Below are 20875 nucleotides of genomic sequence, written 5' to 3'. Positions count from 1 at the left end.
AATGCACCTGGGCTTTAGCTGACACACCCTGTGATAAAATTAAATTTAATAAAATAGTATACAAATATGTATTCATAGTAACCCTTCGACTGGTGCCTCTCTGTAAGTGATTGTGATTATTGCGGGGAAATATTTTTTTGTTGTGTTGTTGTTGTTTTTGGTGGTTCTGTCTAATAATATAATAAAAGCACAACACCAAACTTCAACAGAATGTATTTTCAAATTATATGGATAATATTTTTTTCTTGAAAAGCACATTGAGTTACCTGGTGTTTATGAGACTCTCATTGCAAATAAAGGGGGAGGTTTCTTCATCCTGTCAGTAGCAGCCAATAGCATGCTGTGGACTTGAGTTTAAAGGCAGTGCGTGTTTCGAGGTCAGTTTCATGTGCAGGTCATGATGGATCGAGCAGCTCTCCGGCTGATTCTCTTAGGCGTCTTTCTCATCTCAGCCACTTCAGATCCTGTTAAGAGGGTGAGGGTCAAATTTTAGTTCAAGATGAAGACTGAGTCATAATCAGGGTACAAAACTTATAAATATCTGTACTTGACATGAAGGTTCAAACTAATTATATATACTTATGCTGAATATACACTACTCTTCAAAAGTAAGATTTTTTTTAATGTATGCTTTTATTAATTAAATTGATCAAAAGTGACCATAAAGACAATTCTAATGTTGAAAGATATGTCTATTCCATATAAATGCTATTCATCAAAGAATCCTGAAAAAATGTATCACGTTTCCACAAAAAATATTATTCGACATAACTGTTTTCAACATTAATTAATAATGTTTCTTGAGCAGCAAATCAGCATATTAATAATATTAGTAATGATGCTGAAAAAAGCTTTGCATCAAAGGAATAAATACAATTTGTAAATGTAAACTTATTTTAAATTACAATAATATTTCACAAAATAACTTATATTAAATATTAAATTATTTAATTTAAGATTAAATAAATGCATCCTTGCTGAGCATAGATTTCTTCAAAAATATTTTAAGAAATACCAAACACAGTAGTGTATCATGTATTTTGATTTAATATGATTTAGTTTGTCATATAATCTATCTCTGTTGAGTAAAACCACAACACAGTGTAAAAAGCCAACTATTTATTTTCAATGTTGACATATTTAACAAAGTTTTAATTTTGATTATGTTTATAATACTATTGTTGACAGAAATAATTTGAATTGACAGAACTATCTAACTTTCTGTTGCTCAGTTGTGTACACTGAGATGCAGTCATTGAAAAATATTTGTCTTTTAGTCCAAAGGCCTTTTCCCTATGCCATTTCGAGCAGTAAACATTTTAGCAATCCTATGCAAATAGGAGGAGTGAATGTGCACTAGCCAGTCACTTTCTGTTATACCATATGAGTATACTTTGATTTGTGTACTGTTGATGTCTCAACAGAAACAAAATGTGGATATATACAGCTTCTACATTAACTCCACAGTCACCAGTCGCTACGCCACAACAGTCATCACAAGCCGTGTTGCAAACACACTGAATGAATCTCAAGAGATCCAGTTTGAGGTCAAGATTCCCAAGAATGCCTTCATCAGCAAATTCAGAATGTAGGTCAACATGAGTAGTGTTATATAAGTAGAAATAAAAAGGTAAAGAAGCCATTTATATCATGTGGGTGTCAGATCAGTTCCATCTGATAATGCAGCCAAACAAGAACAAAATATAGATTTAGAAACTTTTGTAATTTTCAATGTATTACAATAAATTAATGATGTACTTTCATACAAACATATTTAGTGATGCTACCATGTGTGATGGATTTTTTAATGCAAAATGTCTGAGATTCAAAATGTAAGTTTCTAGGATATTAAGGAAACCTCATTGTGCCATGTTCTCCATAGGACCATAGAGGGAAAAACATATGATGGGGTTGTGAAGGGAAAAAAAGAAGCTAAACAGCAATACAATCAAGCAGTATCTCGAGGACAAAGTGCTGGACTGGTCAAGTACTGGAATTTTTTTAAATCAGGTCCATAAAATATGTATTTGTAGTATGTTTAGTAATATGCTGGGATTTATTTCTATTTCAGATCTGTTGGAAGGTCTTTAGAGGACTTTAAAACTTCAGTGACAGTGGCTGCTTTTAGTAAAGTGACCTTTGAGTTGACCTACGAAGAACTGCTAAAGCGTCGCCTCGGCAAATATGAGCTACTCATCAATGCACAACCGATGCAGCTGGTGGCTGACTTCAAGGTACATTAGAAAAGGAAACAAAGAAGAAATAGATAATCTGTTTTGATGGAGAATATCTAATTATATAATCACTGAATTCTAATGGATACATAAAAAGATGTTCTTTTCCTCATATCAGATGGATGTGCACATTCAAGAGAAACCAGGAATTTCGTTCTTGGAAGTGAAAGGAGATTTGAGCACTGATGATTTGGCCAATGCCATCAAAACCACCAGAGCAGACAAAGATGTAAGAGCTTAAATGAGGGTTAAAAACACAGTTTAGATGTTTTCATTTAATTGTATGTTTTAAAAAAAAGATTGTCATATGACCAAACTGATCATTTCAGGCATGGGTGACCTTCTATCCCTCTCGAGATCAACAGACCAAGTGTAAAAGCTGTGGAGAAAATGGGTTGAATGGTGACCTGCTCATAACATACGATGTGGCGAGACAAAATTCTAAAGGAGAAGTCATGGTACATTGTAAAATTACATGGATTACGAGAGTAAAATACGTTTTTGAAAAGTGGAGAGGATTTTGAATGACTGGCCAAGTAAAAATGATCAAAAAAATATATTATCATTCATAATATACTTATTTTTCTGTTCTCTCAGGCATCAAATGGCTATTTCGTCCACTACTTTGCGCCCTCTGATGTTCCACGTATTCCAAAAAATGTGGTGTTTATCATTGACCAGAGTGGTTCTATGCATGGCAGAAAAATAGATCAGGTAAATGTCAGCGTTGAAAAACATATATTGACCTATGAAATTACATTGTTCAACTACTTTACACAACTGGTCTTTTGAGAGACAATTCTACTTTTGCAATGTAGGAGCAGTCAAAAAGTCCTGCAGTTGATCCATTTTAACTAAGCTTCCTCACTACCCATTTATCTATAATTTCAAATTAAGAAAATGTCTTGGGTTATGTATGTAACCATGGTTCCCCAAGAGGGAAGAAGATGCTGTGTCCCCGGGGAATGCTGCCAGTATGACCGGTGTCTGAAGCATGTGTAAAACAAAAGTATAAAAGGGCACCTGCTGAATACGTCACCAACTCAGTTGTCTGAGGAAATGTAAACAGGCAGGCCGAAGGCATGACGAGGGGACGCAGTGCCTCACAAGTGACCCCAGACGCTACATGAATAACCCCAGATGTTCCTCTTCAAGGGAACTTCGAGTTGCGTCCCACTTTGGGGAACGATATCCAATCACGCCATGCCGATGCGCATGCCTGTCCACCTGGTGAGAGAACACCAAGGAGGAGACAGACATACACCAAACCTTTCCTTCCTCAGCTAATGACACCTTGGGCTGCTCACAATTTTGTAGAAATGAGGGAGCCCAATTCCAGATAAGGGGGAAATGAGGAGCTCAGAGATTGCTACTAACAATCCCAGCTATCCACAGATAGCTATATCCAAAGGGTCTTATGAAATGAACCTTCCTAAAAAGCTGCCCAGACCAGAGAATAGGCTATCTACTTACAAACCTAGCAGGGGAGATATCACTGTCTATGCAAGAGCTCAGGGAAACTGCTACTTAAAAAAGCCCTAAGAAGGGAAGCAGTCTGAGCTAGCACTGATCTAGCACATAGCTATCCTCAGATTACATAGCTATCCACACATAGCTATCCTCAGATAGCTCACATAGCTCACATAGCTATCCTCAGATAGCTATGTACGTAGGAAGGCTACCAGAAGGAGACCGACTGATATTACCCAGACCACAAAGAGTGGGCTGTCTACTTCCAACCCTTGCAGGGGAGACAGCACTCTCTAGGTAAGGGCTCAAGGAGACTGCTACTTACAGGGGAGACAGCACAGTCTAGGCAAGGGTTTAGGGAGACCACTACTTAAAGACCCTAAGAAGGGGAGCAGTCACTGAGCTAACACATAGATATCCTCAGATAGCTATGTACCTACGAAGGCTACCAGAATTGGATCGACTGAGATTACCCAGACAACAAGGAGTGGGCTGTCTACTTACAACCCTTGCAGGGGAGACAGCACTGTCTAGGTAAGGGCTCAAGGAGACTGCTACTTCAAAACCCTAAGCAGGGGAGCAATCACCAAGCTATCACAGAGCTAATCCTGCACAGTTTGCCAAATACCCCGGTAAACCTTCCTGTGAAGCTACCCAGACCACAGAGAGTGGGCTATCTACTTACAATCCTAGCAGGGGAGATAGCACTGTCCAGGCGAGGGCTCAAGGAGACTGCTACTTAAAAACCCTAAGAAGGGGAGCAGTCACCAAGCTAGCACATAGATATCCTCAGATAGCTATATACCTAGGAAAGCTACCAGAAAAGGACCGACTGAAACTACCCAGACCACAAAGAGTGGGCTGTCTACTTACAACCCTAGCAGGGGAGACAGCAATGTCTAAGGGCTCAAGGAGACCTTTAAACAACTGTAAGCAGTTTTTAACTGTAAGCAGGGCAGCAATCACAGAGTTATCATACAGCTAGTCCCGCACAGCTAGCCTAAATAACCAGGTAAACCTGCGTATGAGGCTGCCCAGACCACAAAGAGTGGGCTATCAAACCTAGCAGGGGAGATAGCGCTATCTAGGCGAGGGCTCAAGGAGACCGCTACTTAAAGACCCTAAGAAGAGGTGCAGTAAATGAGCTAGCACATAGATATTCTTAGATAGCTACAGTGCTTTGCGAAAGTATTCATACCCCTTCATTTTTTCATGTTTTGTTATGTTGCTGCCTTGTTTTAACTGCTTTAAATTACTTTTTTTCCCCACATCAATCTACACTCCATACACCATATTGACAAAGCAAAAACAGAATTGTCACAACTTCGTAAATTTATTAAAAATAAAAAATAAAAATAAGTACATTGCATAAGTATTCATACCCTTAACTAAATATTTAGCTGAAACACCTTTACAGTCTCAAGTCTTTTTTGTTTGATGCAACAAGCTTTGCTCATCAGCATTTAGCAATTATCTGCTATTCGTCTCCTCACCTCTTCACCTCTCAAGCTCTGTCAGGTTGGATGGGGGAAAATGCACATTTTCAGGTTTCTCCAGAAATATTAGATTGGGTTCAAGGCCAGGCTATGGCTGGGCCACTCAAGGCCATTTGCAGAGTTGTCTATAAGTCACTCTTTCTGTGTGCTTAGGGTCATTGTCCTGTTGGACGGTGAACCTTCTGCCCAGGCTGAAGTTCTGAATGCTCTGGACTAGGTTTTCATTAAGGCTATCTCAATATTTTTGATGCATTGAGCTTTTCTTCTACTCTTATGAGGCCCTCAGTCTCAAATCTGGCCCACTCCTGCAGAGTTTAGCTGTAACCCTAATCAAACACACCTGAGCATGCTAATCAGAGTCTTCAAGACCATTAGAAAATCACAGGTAGGTGAGTTTGATCAGGGTTGGAGCTAAACTCTGCAGCAGATTTGCCCTCCAGGGAAAGATTTGAGGAGCCCTGCCCTAGAAGAACATTTTTGGAGAATCTTGCAGCGTTCTGCATTTCCATGCAATAAGAACAAGGATTTTGGTATTTCTTTAAATTAATAACAAAACTGTCCATATCTGTTAAATGTGAGAATGCATCCATAATAGAGAAAGAATAACGTCCAGATCTGCTGACATGTTTATCTTTAGACTCGTTTGGCACTGCTGAGGATTTTAAGTGATCTTGATGAGGATGACCACTTTGGATTGATCACCTTTGACAGTGAAGTTAGCTTATGGAAGCGTGAGCTCCTCAAAACTACTGAGGAAAATCTGGAGAATGCAAAATCTTTTGTGAAGGAGATCAGAGATAGAGGAGGTGAGTTAGATCACATAAATAAAGAGCAAGAAAGTTGTACCTCACAGTGACACAACTATGTTTGGTCTTCCTTTAGCCACAGACATAAATGCTGCAGTTCTAGCAGGAGTGGACATGATCAATCGACATCCACGAGAGGGGACAGCCTCCATCCTGATCCTGCTGACTGATGGAGATCCCACTACAGGCACAGATTCACACTGACAAACACAAGCTAAAGGGTGTTTTATCATAGCATTAGTTTATTTAGTCAGCTCAGGGCCGGCGCCATGGGGGGACATTCGTGGACCTTGCCCCCCAGACTAGTTACTTTGCCCCCTTCCCCTCCTCTCCCTTTCTTGCTGAACTTGATTGATTTTGAAAGCGAAAGTGAAAGCTGAAGCACCAATTAAAGGGATAGTTCACCCAAAAATGAAAATTACCCTATGATTTTCTCACCCTCAAGCCATCCTAGGTGTATATGACATTCTTCTTTAAGACGAATACAATTATATTAAAAAATGTCCTGGCTCCCAAGCATTGTAATGACAGTGAAAGGCTGGTGAGATTCAGTAGTCCAATAGTGCATCCATCCATCATAAAAAGGTGGCACTGTGCCGAAACTGTGCAGGTACCCTCGTGGTTGTTATAACACATCAAGTTTGAGCTGAATACAAAAAAAAAAAATTATGACAGAAAATTACGTCATTTTGTTTCTAGCCATTACAGTTCAGAAGTTATTAGCTTAAACATGAGTCAAATTTTGGACAAGTGATGGTAGAGAGTTTGACTTAGAGAAACCAAATTTTCTGTGGTTAATATTGAGACTGTCCTCTATCAGTGTATCAAATTTCATAACTTTTCCGGATGCGGTTCTATGGGCTGCCATAAGTGGTGGAAAGAGTACTGAAAAAAAATACTCTAGTATAAGTACCATTACCTTCCAAAAAATGTAGTGTGAGTAGAGTAAAAGTACTTGTCCAAAAAACGACTTGAGTAAGAGTAAAAGAGTAGCCTATTTAAAAGTACTCACGAGTATTGAGTAGTAAGTACTGAGCTGTGGATTCTACCCCGTCATAATAAACGCTGTACACTGCAATTTATACATTAAAAAACGTTGTACATTCTGTAATTCACATTATCTTGTTTGTCATAAAGAATGAAGAATATCTATCATCCAGCAGTTTTAATTTTGACTGCCAACTCTTTAAACCACATCAAAATAGCACGGAAACAGTATTCAGTTGAAGAAAAGATGAAAGTTATTCTCAGTACAGTCATCCCCATTTAAATCATAAAGTTTGAAAAATAGATTTAAAATCATGTGTAAGACGGTGCCAGTTTTATCGTTTTGCAATAAAGAAATAAGCCTCTGTGAGTAGTAGGCTCTAAGTGAGTCTCCTTGCAAGACGTCTAGTGTGTGGAGTGTAGTAGGCCTCCTCTCAATTCGAGAGTTGTCATGCTGAGGCCTCCGCTCCAAGAGCTCGATTGGTCGGCGAGTGTCGTCAGGCCTCCTCTTGCTACAGTGAGTTTTAGAGGCCTCCGCTCACCAGAGCGCTGCTGGGGCAGCTATATGAGTCGTAGGTGTACCTCAGGTCTCAGGTTACGCATGTAACCCTAGTTCCTCGAGGGAACGAGACACTGCGTCTCGATGCCACACTTCTGGCATTCCTGCCAGCGCTTGCTTCATTCCTAGAAGCTGACGCCGGTTCCACCGCACGTACTTTTATGCCTCCTGGCCATTACGTCACCCGCCCATGACGTCTCTCCCATCCTTTGGACAGATTACAGTTCGTCTAGCGTTCTCGGATGCAGCGTCTCGTTCCCTCGAGGAACTAGGGTTACATATGTAACCTGAGACGTTTTCTATGCACAATTTGATTTGACGAAAGTCACGAGACCAATTACTATCTCTCTATCCAATCACATTAATGGATAAAAATCAAATTAATATAAGCATGTTACGACCAGAAACGGAGGAAAATAGTGGAGTAAGTTTTTAGAAAACTAACGAATATGATAGGTGGCCCCTAACAGGGCCAGTTGTAGACATTAGGAGGCCCTAGCCAAAATTCATGTTGGAGGCCCCTCACCCCCAATAAAATGCACTTGAAACAAATATGATCCCAAACCTTTTTATTTTTACAACATTTAATTTTAAATTTTGCATATTTTTACTTATACAATACAAAAATTTGGACACATTACTATTTTTAATGTTTTTGAAAGACGTCTCTTATGCTCATCAAGCCTGGATTTATTTGATAAAAAATACAGAAAAAAACCCCAATAATATTGTGAAATATCATTGAAATTTAAAGTTTTCTATTTTATTAGACTTTAAAATATATTTGTGTGATCAAAGCTGAATTTTCATCAGCCATAACTCCAGTCTTCAGTATCACATGACCCTACAGAAATCATTCTAACATGCTGATTTATTATCAATGTTAGAAACTGTGCTTAATGTTTATTTTATAACCTGTGATACTTTTTTCAGGATTTGTTGATTATTAAGAAATTGTTTAAACAAAATATATAAATATTTTACAACAATATGTCTTTACAATCACTTTTTATCTATTTAACATATCATTGCTGAATATTACAGTTTTTTTCTGTATTTTTGATCAAATAAATGCAGGCTTGATGAGCATACGAAATTTATATCAAAAACATTAAAAATAGTAATGGGTCCAAACTTTTGCATATTGTATGTAGGCCTACATATTAATCAAACTTTGTAGGTAATCTCTTTTTTGTTTGTTGAACATGTTATTGTTGTTGTTGTTATTATTTTGCTGTTTTATTAAATTCATTCACAGTTCCAGAATACCACTGCAGTAGATGAACATCAGTGCTTTTATGTTTTTTTCCTAGCTGGTTATTGGCAGGATTTCCCCCTCCAATTTAATCAGTATTGACTACAGTTATTGTCATATTATTAATATCAATAATATGATATAATGTATTGCATTATTACCTTAAATATACCCTATACCTTTCTTTACCCTTAAAGAAAAACTACGAAGCAGAAAAAAGTTATTTTCTAGTAGGTTGAAAATTATAAGTGTCATGTTAGAGCGGTAATGTAGCAATCATCAGCAGAATTTAGAAGATACAAAAAGATCTGAGATCCTTTAGCCTATTTGAAACATTAAAAAATGTTTTAGTGTGTTTGCTTTTTAGCTTTGAATACAAACTTCTCTGATCTTTCTAGAAATTACACTGATCGACAGAACACGTTTATATTTAGAATCCATTGAAATATGAAACTTTTGACAAATATGAAACAAAAAATATGAAATTGCCTAATTTGTCCATTCCTGATCCTTCAAATAACTCAAAAACAACAAATTATGATTTTTAAACAGGTGAAACCGACATAGAGAAGATAATGGCCAATGTAAAAGAGGCCATTGGGACAAATTTTCCCCTCTTTTGCCTTGGTTTTGGATATGTTGTTAACTTTGACTTCCTGACAAAGATGTCACTGGAAAATGGTGGAGTTGCTCGCAGGATTTATGAAGATTTTGACGCTGATCTACAGCTGCAGGTGGACTACAGACTAATTCATCTTTAATGCTGAATGGTTCTGTCTTTGAGCGCATTTAAAGTTTGTTTGATTTTTAGGGCTTCTATAAAGAAGTTGCCATCCCTCTCCTCACTGATATTCAATTTAAGTACCCAGGAGGGACAAACCTTACCAAGACCAGCTTTAGCTTGTACTTCAATGGCTCTGAGATTGTGGTGTCAGGACAAATAACAGACAACAGTGTGGAGAGTTTCACCACTGAAGTCATCGCAGTATCAGTAAGATCTTCACTCATCTGTGCAGTGGCATATTATCAGGATCACTGGTCCATTGTGTAGGAGATTTGAATAATGGCTTTGTTTTTATAGCAGGTTATGGGTGAAAGTGGTATTGACAGCATTCCTGATGAAAATGTTCACTGGTATTATTATTTCTGAGCAGAAAGGCAACAATGTGACGTATCAGGACTCTATTATGACAAAAGACCCCAGTGATGTTCCACCTGAGAATGAAGATTTTATGCAGAGGTTGTGGGCCTACCTTACAGTGAAGCAGCTGCTGGAGAGACAGTAAGTCAATGAGTGAATTGACATTCTGTGTTTTAATTTGGACATTGAAGGCATCTTTCTGTCTCAGGGTGCTTCTTAAAGGACAAGAGAAAAATGATGTAAAGGTAGAAGCTCTCGAACTCTCCCTTAAATACCAGTTTGTCACTCCTCTCACCTCTATGGTTGTTACTAAGCCACAAGAAGGTGAAGTTGAAGTTGCTGACAAACCCAAAGAGGGAGAAGTGCCAACCAGACCTCCAGGTGAGAACTGAAACGTTGTAGAAATAGGAAACAAAGGTGTACAGATATTTGACTTTTAACATTTGATTTTATATACAGCACAATAACTACAGTGACGATATGAAACATTATATATAAAAGTATTAATCAAGATTGCATTAACTGTATCATAGTTTAAACACTGCAGGTAATAAAATATGATTAAAAACACTACTTATATAAAAAAATAACTCTCCTGTATAAGAGTCATGAACTTCATAGATTTAGTTATTGTATTTATTGTTATACAAATAGATCACTTTGTCAAAAAAACTAATTGTAAAATTTTTTTCTTTACAAAATATTTCATCAGCATAACAGTTTGAGTAAAAACTTGAATTGACATGAACTTGAGTATGTCTCTTTTTGCTTTAATAAAAGCTACAGTCGAGCTGATGTGTATATACACTGAACAAAATTATAAACGCAACACTTTTGTTTTTGCGCCCATTTTTCATGAGCTGAACTCAAAAATCTAAGACTTTTTCTATGTACACAAAAGGCCTATTTCTCTCAAATATTGTTCACAAATCTGTCAAAATCTGTGTTAGTGAGCACTTCTCCTTTGCTGAGATAATCCATCCACCTCACAGGTGTGGCATATCAAGATGCTGATTAGACAGCATGATTATTGCACAGGTTTGCCTTAGGCTGGCCACAATAAAAGGCCACTCTAAAATGTGCAGTCTTGTCACACAGCACATTGCCACAGATGTCACAAGTTTTGAGGGAGCGTGCAATTGGCATGCCGACTGCAGGAATGTCCACCAGAGCTGTTGCCTGTGAATTGAATGTTCATTTCTCTACCATAAGCATCTCCAAAGGCGTTTCAGAAAATTTGGCAGTACATCCAACCGGCCTCACAACCGCAGACCACGTGTAACCACACCAGCCCAGGACCTCCACATCCAGCATCTTCACCTCCAAGATCGTCTGAGACCAGCCATCCGGACAGCTGCTGCAACAATCGGTTTGCATAACCAAAGAATTTCTGCACAAACTGTCATAAACCGTCTCAGGAAAGCTCATCTGCATGCTCGTCGTCCTCATCGGGGTCTCGACCTGACTGCAGTTCGTCGCCGTTACCGACTTGAGTGGGTAAATTCTCACATTCGATGGCGTCTGGCACTTTAGAGGGGTGTTCTCTTCATGGATGAATCCCGGGTTTTACTGTACAGGGCAGATGGCAGACAGCGTGTATGGCGTCGTGGGGGTGAGCAGTTTGCTGATGTCAACGTTGTGGATCAAGTGGCCCATGGTGGCGGTGGGGTTATGGTATGGGCAGGCGTATGTTATGGACAACGAACACAGGTGCATTTTATTGATGGCATTTAGAATGCACAGAGATACCGTGACGAGATCCTGAGGCCCATTGTTGTGCCATTCATCCACGACCATCACCTCATGTTGCAGCATGATAATGCATGGCCCCATGTTGCAAGGATCTGTACACAATTCCTGGAAGCTGAAAACATCCCAGTTCTTCCATGGCCAGCATACTCACCAGACATGTCACCCATTGAACATGTTTGGGATGCTCTGGATCTGCGTATACGACAGCGTGTTCCAGTTCCTGCCAATATCCAGCAACTTCACACAGCCATTGAAGAGGAGTGGACAACCTGATCAACTCTATGCGAAGGAGATGTGTTGCACTGCGTGAGGAAAATGGCGGTCAACCAGATACTGACTGGTTTTTGGACCCCCCAATACAGTAAAACTGCACATTTTAGAGTGGCCTTTTATTGTGGCCAGCCTAAGGCACACCTGTGCAATAATCATGCTGTCTAATCAGCCACACCTGTGAGGTGGATGGATTATCTCGGCAAAGGAGAAGTGCTCACTAACACAGCTTTAGACAGATTTGTGAACAATATTTGAGAGAAATAGGCCTTTTGTGTACTTAGTCTTAGATCTTTGAGTTCAGCTCATGAAAAATGGGGGCAAAAACAAAAGTGTTGCATTTATAATTTTGTTCAGTATATATATAATATTATTCACTTGTTTTATATCTCAGTAGTAGGATATGGTCGTCGTGGTAGTGCTTCTCGTGTGGTTCATCGTCTAGGGTTCCGTGGAATGTCAGGTATGGAAAATGGAAATTGCAACCTTATCATATAGCTTCCATAGTGTTCACACCAAGCAGTATTCAGTTTACCATGATGATTAAGGCTATCCCTTTTTCTAAAATCTGCCTTAAAAAAAAATTATTTTTAAAAAATATAGGCAAATGGGATAAAGGTGTAAAATGGAGGGGATGCAATAAAACACACATATTAAAAACAAATTTGTAATAAACAGATCTTTGATTCATGCTCACTACATAAAACCACTTTGTTTTCAGGTAGACATCGCCCTAATCGTTATTATGATGCAAGTAGGTGGTTTCATTTCCTTTCTGTTATCCATTTGTTACATGTATTTGCTATCAACCATTTAATAATGAATAAACACTGCTGTCTTGTGCATATAATGTATGTCTTGTCTAGTTATACATTTTTGCATTATTGTACTTCATACGAAATGAAAGCATTTTATTGTCTATATAATGCCTAACTTTCATTTTTCCCAGTCACAAGCTCTGCATTTCTGGAAACTGATGGTATGTATTACATTGTACCATTCTTTTTCCAAAAACCTTTAATAATAATAATAATAATAATAATAATTTCACTTATTGATAAACTGTCATGAAAAGCTTTATTATTAATAGCCTGTATTTGGCTTTTTAATGACTAAACCTCTTGTTTTTTTTTTTTAGATGAAAGCCCCACAGTTCTGAGGAGGGTAACTGTTCTTTCTACAGAGTCAGGTACATAAAAAGCTCTCAAACTTAATTATTATAAAATTATAAAAAAAATGATGATGCTGCATTTTGTTATGTTTTGTCTTAGCTCCAACAGTTCATAGCAATCGTTTCCTGCTGCCTGTTGTTGGTCAGTCTAAGCCACTTTGCTTCGACGTTCCTGTTCCTCACAAACTCAGACTCTTACAGGATTCAGCTTCAGGTTACTACTACACATTTACTACATACACATCCTTTTAGAAGTCATCTTTTTTCTTGATTTAAATGTTTTATACATATCATACATACATTTACTTTATGTCCTAGAGTTCTCTATGAATGGAGAATCCATGACTGGACGAAATGGATTCCATCAAATTACTTTTCATTACAAAACAAACCATCATCTGACTATAAACACAACGTCTATCAGATACCAGGATGGCCAGAATCAAGTTGAGTTTTTGTGGGGCCAGGAAGCGACCCAACACAATACTGAGGGGTAAATGCTACTGAAACTAAACTTGTGTATGTTATAGCCTATATGTTAACCTGAGAGAAAGAATTAACTCATCAGCTTCTCTGTTCCATCAGCGTGTCTCTGATTCTACGGAGCAATGAAATAGACATCACCATGGGAAATATTCACATCGTTATTCTTCTTCATAAGGAAAAAAGAGACGTGTTTCTGTGGCCTGCTGTTCGGCAGCAGCCAAAAGATGTCAGTTTGACAGGCATTTTCGGTAAGAGTGCTTCACTTATTAAACATTTAAGCATGTATCAACAATTTAGCAATCAAATAGTACATTTTGATTTGTAACTTGCTTTAATTATTAAACCAACATGGGTTAAATAACTGTGGATAATATTAAAGGAAAAACTGATGCTTCATATGAGGAGATTCAAGGATCACAAACACCAACTCTAAAGATAAATGACCAGGAAGTGAGCGCGAGCTGGTACGTGATAAACAATATGCACACCGCTGATTTTTTCTCAGATTATGCATCTGTTTAATCTATGAATGTGTCTGTAGGGAGGACGTCACAGACTACAGACTTTCTTCAAAGCCGGTTATCAAATGCTGGCTTGTCTCGTTCTACGCTGCGATGCAGAGAGACATTTCTGATTTCACTGTCACTAAGCTGTAGAGTTCAAAGCTGGCAAATGATAAACTGGCACAGAGAATGTTTCTATGTAAAACACTTGCTGATGTTTGTGTTGAGTGTATTTTTTCTGTCATTGGCAAAAATGATATCTCTGACACACACCTCGGCATTTCAATAAATTCATCAACATAAAAACAATGTGTTAGAATCTGGAATTTTATTTTCGCACTAACACAAATCCCTCTTTAAAATCGAAATGATTGTAAATAATGTGCATTTTAGGATTGAGGTTTAATCGAATAAACATTTCTGTCCATTAAACACTTAAACATTTGCCCAAATTTGATATATCACAACATGTAACATCTATCACATCTAACATAATATTCATTACTATAATATTCATTATATTATGTCCAGGTGAAACAAGTACCTACTTGTTTACATCAGCAAGTGACATGAATGTATGTTTTAGAAGTTTTAAGGTTTTATTTGGAACTGCATTAAATGCAGGGGTAAAAAAAATCAACTTTATAAATTTTATAAATATTCAAAATGACAGCTGTTCTTATTTTCTCTGTTTAGTCCCAATGAAAACTTTAAAAAATGCATCAGATGCGTGTAAGTCTTGAAAATACAAATGCTTAAATGCATACTGTCTAAAGGTTTATGTCATAAACCAAGTCATGGTGATTCATTAGATTTAACTAAGACTTCAGGGATATACAAATGTGGGTATTTGAGTCAGCAGTTACACAGACAATCTGAATTATGTATGAGACACTTTATCTGTATGCTTTGACCTTTGTCTTTTTGCTTTAAATTAATCACGTATTTATGACTTACTGTAACACTTCCTGTAAAGGAACTTGAAGGAAATTTAAGATTATGTAACTCTTGTTTCTCAGTATTTATTAAAGAGGTATTCACACACACACACACACACACACACACACACACACACACAAAATCTGTCCTCATTTACTCATCCCCATGTCATTCCAAACCTGTATAATTTTTTTTAACTCTTCAGGACACAAAAATATGGCCAAACACATTCTTCAAAATATCTTTTGTGTTCCATAGTTTGGAATGACATGAGAGTGAATAAAATATTTATTTTTTATTTTTTTTATTTCAGGAGGTAAATGATTTAACTATAATAATTTAACATGGCAACAAAGGTCAAATCCCAGTCCCCTAAAACATGGAATTAAGGGCCTGGGATAGAAAGAATTCAAAGACAGAAGCTGGAGGCTATATCTACTGACTAAACTTGACAGTTCACTAAATGGGTGGTTAAACAAAGCTTTGTGTTTATAGGCACTGCGTCACTGCTGTCAGGTCAAAGGCCATTTGACTTGCCTCTCTCCGGCTATTTTGTTTCCGTTTGAAGCACGGCTTTCCACTCGTGATCTTTTGAATAATACCCTGGAAGTTCAAGCAGATTGATACTCTGGACTATTGAGCTCATAGACATTGAATTTGTGAAATTAATATTGAAGTTAGAAGAAAAATCCAGCAAATCCTTGGAATGCATCTGCAATCACTTAAGTCACTATACAGGCAAGTACAACATTGTTATGGCTTTGGATCTGCCATATCTGTAAAGGAATTATAGAGGAAATAAATCTGTGGAATGACAATGAACGATGATTTCGGGCAATATTTAGTTTCTCCTGAAGAGAACTAAACCAATAGCAGTATATCTGCACTTTGAGTCCTGCAATCATTAACTATTGATGCATTCCAGAGCGTTTTATCAAGACTACTGTACAGTACTAATCTCTTCTGGACCTCACAGGCAAAACTACAAGAATGCATAAGGATGTACACTGTATAACCAATGAAATGTTTGAAAATTTTCTAATGGGCTGAGAGACGCCTCGAATGGAAAACTATGTCCAGTTGCTTACAGTATTTGCTGCACGAATGTTCTGTTTGTAGAGATGCATGAAAATAATACTTGGATTTAAGAACCAATTACATTTAGAATCAAATTAATTGTTGAACACTCCATTATGGTTAATGGAACGACCGAGACGAACAGTTCCAGTCATGGACTGAGTGATGTTGAGCGAGTGTTGGTACCCATATTTGACAGCTTCATCCTGGTAACTGGGGTGGTGGGACACATCCTGGTTCTTATCGTCATCTATCGTACGATGCAACAAGGACGTGGACGGCCCAGTGGAGGAAGGACAGGAGGACTCCAACAAACAAATGCAAACGGCACAGATGTTCTTCTTCTGTCATTAAGTGTAGCAGACCTTCTCCTCCTTTCCTGTCTTCCATATCACACAGTCGCCATTGCAACCCGACACTGGCCGTTTGGAAGCTTCATGTGCAAGTCTGTGAGCTTCTTGAGTGCAATGTGTACAGCGGCGAGCGCCTTTACGCTGGCCACTTTGGCTTTTGCACGGTACATCATCGTGGTCCATCAGTCAAAAGCATATCAATGGTGTAGAGACGGGCGTTTAAAAGTAGTTGCAGGTGCACTGTGGATACCAGCGGTCGTTATGGCATCGCCTCAGTTTGCATGGAGGACACTGCACAACCATGAAGCCCATGAGAATCTGGAATGTTTCAATTTCCTGTCTGACAAAGGCCAGTTGGCATATGGAGTGTGCCACTTCCTACTCGCTTTTGCATTTCCCCTTGGGATCATTGTGATAGCCTATGCCAAGATATACCATTTCCTCAAAACAACTAGACAGGGCCGCACAACTCAGACTGACCGTTTGGAGCACTACCATGTGCATGTGACCCAGACGTCTGCATTGTTAGTGCTGGCTTTTGCATTGTGTTGGCTGCCATCCTATGGTTTGATGTTTGCCCAAATAGCTGAGGGGGATAAAGCGGCTGGACCTTTACCTCACTTTGGACCTTTTGCTACATTTGCTCGCATCATGGCAACCTCTTCTACAGTGGCCAACCCCATTCTCTACGTTTTTATGTCAGAGAAATTCAGGAAGGAACTAATGGACCTGGGTCGAGGAGTCTGTAGAAAAAGACCCTCCTAAAGTCAGTAAAACAGTTAAGAGTTAATTACCGTGATTTATTCCATAAAGTCAGTTGTTTACATACTTGAATGGCTGTATATAATGTACTTACAATAAACATTTTGTTTCTAAACAAATATGTAGAACATTTTCATGAGTGATGCAACAATGACCAATGGTTTGGACACTAAGGAACTTAGTTCTGGTATTTCAATTTACCAATTTTTGCACAGCCTTATAAAATATCAAGAGGAACCAAACAGCTGGCATTGTACATTCCTTTAATATTTTGTGTTGGTTAAACCTCAAATTTGTCAAGGGCTTGTTTGACTTGAGTTTAAAGGAGAACATTATTGACATTATTGACATCTATGGTTCCATGAAGAATCTTTAACATCCATGGAACCTTTACATTCCACAAAAGACTCTTAATTGTGGAAAAACGCTTCTTCAGATTTTTAACATGTTCTTCATGCTTAGAAAAAAATAGGTATTTTAAGAACTGATCACTGAAAGGTTCTTTGGGGAACCCCAAATTTTTCTTCTGTGTGAAACCTTTATTTTAAAGATCGCAACTAAAGAAATATTTTATGAATTTGCAAATCTCTTTTGTGGTTCAAAACTTTTTTTCTTAAGAGGAAATATTCAATCATAAATTTAAAAGGTGAATGCAGCTTTTGAGAAAAACAGAAGTAATTCCCAATTTTAACATGTTTTCTTTTGATTATACCGCTATGTAAAAAAAATATATTTACAGTATGGAGGCATAATGAAAGAACTACATGTTATGATCTAAATTTGGAAAGTGTTTTATCGATAACTGTAATGCAAACTTAATCTGCATTCAATACTTGCAGTTCTTGCATTTTAAGCAAACATTAGACATGAGAATTTGTATTTATTAAGATTCAATCTGGATTAATCCATGGAAAGGCAGCTGAAGTGGATTTAGAACAACAACGAAAAAAGTCAGCGTATCAAGTGAACGTTATACTTAAGGCAATTATAAGCAAGTCTTGAATGGACCTTCCAAGGCCAGGTAGGATTGAACCATAGAAGCATTTACTTAACATGAACCATCAAAACACTGCTTGTCAACTCTACAGCTGAGTGATAGTGAAATCAGAAATCTCTGCCTCCATCACAGCCTGGAATGGGACAAGCCAGCATTCCTGAATAGGAGTTGAAGGTAATCTCTAATCGCTTACAGCCTCCCCACAATTCGCAAACACAAATTAAATATTTATAAACATACAGGGGAACACAGTGTGTTTTAAAATGAAGTACAAAAAGTTTTATGGAAAGTTGTATGTATTTATTAAGTGAATCACTTACAAAGATGTCTTCACCTCCTTGTCCTTTATCTTAAGAGTTGGTGTTTATGATCCTTTAGTCTTCACATATGAAATATCAGACTTTCCTTAAAAGATTATCGACAAATATTGTGATTTGTCACAAATCTAAAACAACAGTAATTTATCCAAATTATCTACTTAATTGTATTTCCCCACTAGCCATCCATAATGTAGATGATGTCACTGGAAAAAACAGGACTTTGTAGAAAAAAAAAAACATCTTGATGTATCTGTTTGTTACAAACATGTAGCTTTTCACTTCACAATAAGTTAATTGATGGACTGGAGTGGTGTGAATTAGCTGTTTGGATTTTGTTTTCCCTTCATAATAAAAAACTTAATTTAAAAACTGCATGTTGTGTTTACTTGTGTTATCTTTGATTAATATTTAAATTTGTTTGATGATCTGAAACATTAAAGTGTGGCAAACATGCAAAAAAATAAATAAATCAGGAAGGGGGCCAACAGTTTTTGACACCACTGTATATATATATATGTATATATAAGATGATATTTAAATGCTTAGTTTCATTATCTAAGTACTGTAGTTTTAATTGTGGTGCAAAATATATAATGCAATGCAATACAACGATTTTTGAGAAATTAACAAATAAACATCCCTCAAAAGCCTGTTGTATTTGATACTTGGTACATTTTGATTATGTAGATAATCAAGTAAACTTCTCCTCTATCTGATTGTGTACCCTAAACACATTTTGTATTTTTGTGGGTTCTTACTTCTATCAGCATTTGATAAGCTTCTTGTTTCCCAGTTTCAGAATCTCCCAAGTATTTAGAATTTTCCCATAATAAACGGACCTCAGTTATTGTGAATATGTAAAAGCATTTTATTAGATGTGTAGGCTATTATGTGTTGAATATATTTTGCTTTTAACTTTAAAGAATTCCACAATAGCATATTTTGGAAAAACTACTTTTTCGACTTCACTTTTGAATGGAGTGTCATCTGAGATTGTCGAGATGAAATACATAAGAGGTTTTCAGTTCAAGGTTCACTTTCTGAAAACAAGTGGCACTTTGCACAGATATTCTCTATTATTAAGCACTTTCTTGGCATGGTATCTGTTTATATATACTATGATATTATGCAATTTATTCTGTTCTATTTTTGTGCTATTCTATTCAGTGTTCTTAATACAGACAACAGACTTTCTTAACCCTATAAAGCCTACTGTATCATATTTAATGTTGCTGTGAAATCCTTAATGATTTTTATAAAGTAAACTTAAGAATAACTTTTATTTTGTAAGTAATATTTCAAGATGATCACTTACAGGACTGAAACAACTTAGGTTTACTTTATTATCCATACATAATTTATTAGAAAAATCATGTTAAAATCAAGAATTGTTTATTTGTTCATCACTCAATCATCATTGTATTGCATTGCATTATATGTTTTGAAATTACAGTTTTGATCATAGAAACTTAGTATTAAAATATCAGCTTACTAAGACATTTTATTAGGAGATATAGAGTGACAACTCAAGTTGTCTGCTATACTGTTATTATACTGTTAGAGCTCACAGATTTACATTAAGCTATCATAATTTTATCTTTTTGGCCATACAAATAGCCTATCAGCAACTGTACACAATTGCACATTTTTACTCAGTTTGGGCCTCAAAAAGAGGTGTTTTTTCCTCAAGTATGAGCTCTATATTCTCTTATATCATATATGAGCCATGCAAGCCATTTTCCCTAAACCATTTAAAGGTTCAATAAACTGATCCATTTAGGAAAAATATTACAAATATCAAGCTTTACAGGGTTTCCAGTGCTGAACATTGGATTGTACATATAATACTGTCTGCAGGGGGCGCTTAGTGACTTCACTGTTAATATACTCAGGTCAAATGCCTCCTGACTGAACAAAAACGCAATATGAGTTTATGCATCTGATAAAATTTTATGCATCTGATAAAATTTTTAGTGTTATGATATAGTATTATGGTTGCTGAATTATTTTTAAAAAAAGAACAAGAAATAGAAAAAGAAACCTCTGCCTGTAACAAAAGAGAGCATCAATAAATATCCACTCAATATTCTTCTTACAGGAAATAAAAAGATAATTTTTAATGATTTCACAAAAAACACATAAACCATATAATGCAGTCTCTTTAAGGCACCATTGTTATGTTAAAAGCATCAAATTCGCTCTTTGAATAAGACAAAAGCATTTAATGAATGTGACTGGGCAGGTCTGAGAATTCCCTCTACCTTTTTTTTTCCTTTTTTAGAGCTAAAAGAAGCGAA

At 37.0% G+C, this 20875-nt stretch overlaps 2 protein-coding genes across 2 annotated transcripts; both read left to right on the top strand.

Moving 5' to 3' along the window:
- Window positions 1–358: 358 nt before the first annotated feature.
- On the top strand, window positions 359–15126 carry LOC306855373 (inter-alpha-trypsin inhibitor heavy chain H3-like). The gene is made up of 22 exons (XM_079394037.1): window positions 359–475; window positions 1425–1588; window positions 1883–1987; window positions 2072–2234; window positions 2353–2463; window positions 2564–2692; window positions 2832–2948; window positions 5838–6006; window positions 6083–6193; window positions 9360–9541; window positions 9619–9798; window positions 9962–10089; window positions 10157–10329; window positions 12365–12433; window positions 12692–12724; window positions 12920–12949; window positions 13109–13159; window positions 13242–13355; window positions 13460–13634; window positions 13727–13875; window positions 14007–14091; window positions 14169–15126. The coding sequence occupies exons 1-22, from the start codon at window positions 398–400 to the stop codon at window positions 14281–14283; spliced, it is 2631 nt and encodes an 876-aa protein (XP_079250163.1). The 5' UTR covers window positions 359–397; the 3' UTR covers window positions 14284–15126.
- Window positions 15127–15602: 476 nt separating this feature from the next.
- Window positions 15603–17264, top strand: LOC306854766 (galanin receptor type 1; the record flags this gene model as incomplete). Its single annotated transcript, XM_079393002.1, has 1 exon — window positions 15603–17264. The coding sequence occupies exon 1, from the start codon at window positions 16263–16265 to the stop codon at window positions 17262–17264; it is 1002 nt and encodes a 333-aa protein (XP_079249128.1). The 5' UTR covers window positions 15603–16262.
- Window positions 17265–20875: the final 3611 nt, after the last annotated feature.

This window comes from Barbus barbus (assembly GCF_936440315.1).
Source record: "Barbus barbus genome assembly, chromosome: 35".
Taxonomy (NCBI): domain Eukaryota; kingdom Metazoa; phylum Chordata; class Actinopteri; order Cypriniformes; family Cyprinidae; genus Barbus; species Barbus barbus.
Note: the sequence above shows the minus strand (reverse complement) of the source record. Positions and strands in the feature narration are given on the sequence as shown.

Excerpts from the sequence above, each read along its gene's own strand:
- LOC306855373 (XM_079394037.1), top strand. The coding sequence starts at position 398 with ATGATGGATCGAGCAGCTCTCCGGCTGATTCTCTTAGGCGTCTTTCTC. Across the intron at positions 9,542-9,618 it reads ACGCTGATCTACAGCTGCAG|GGCTTCTATAAAGAAGTTGC; the intron begins GTGGACTACAGA and ends TTTGATTTTTAG. Across the intron at positions 10,090-10,156 it reads AAGCAGCTGCTGGAGAGACA|GGTGCTTCTTAAAGGACAAG; the intron begins GTAAGTCAATGA and ends TTTCTGTCTCAG.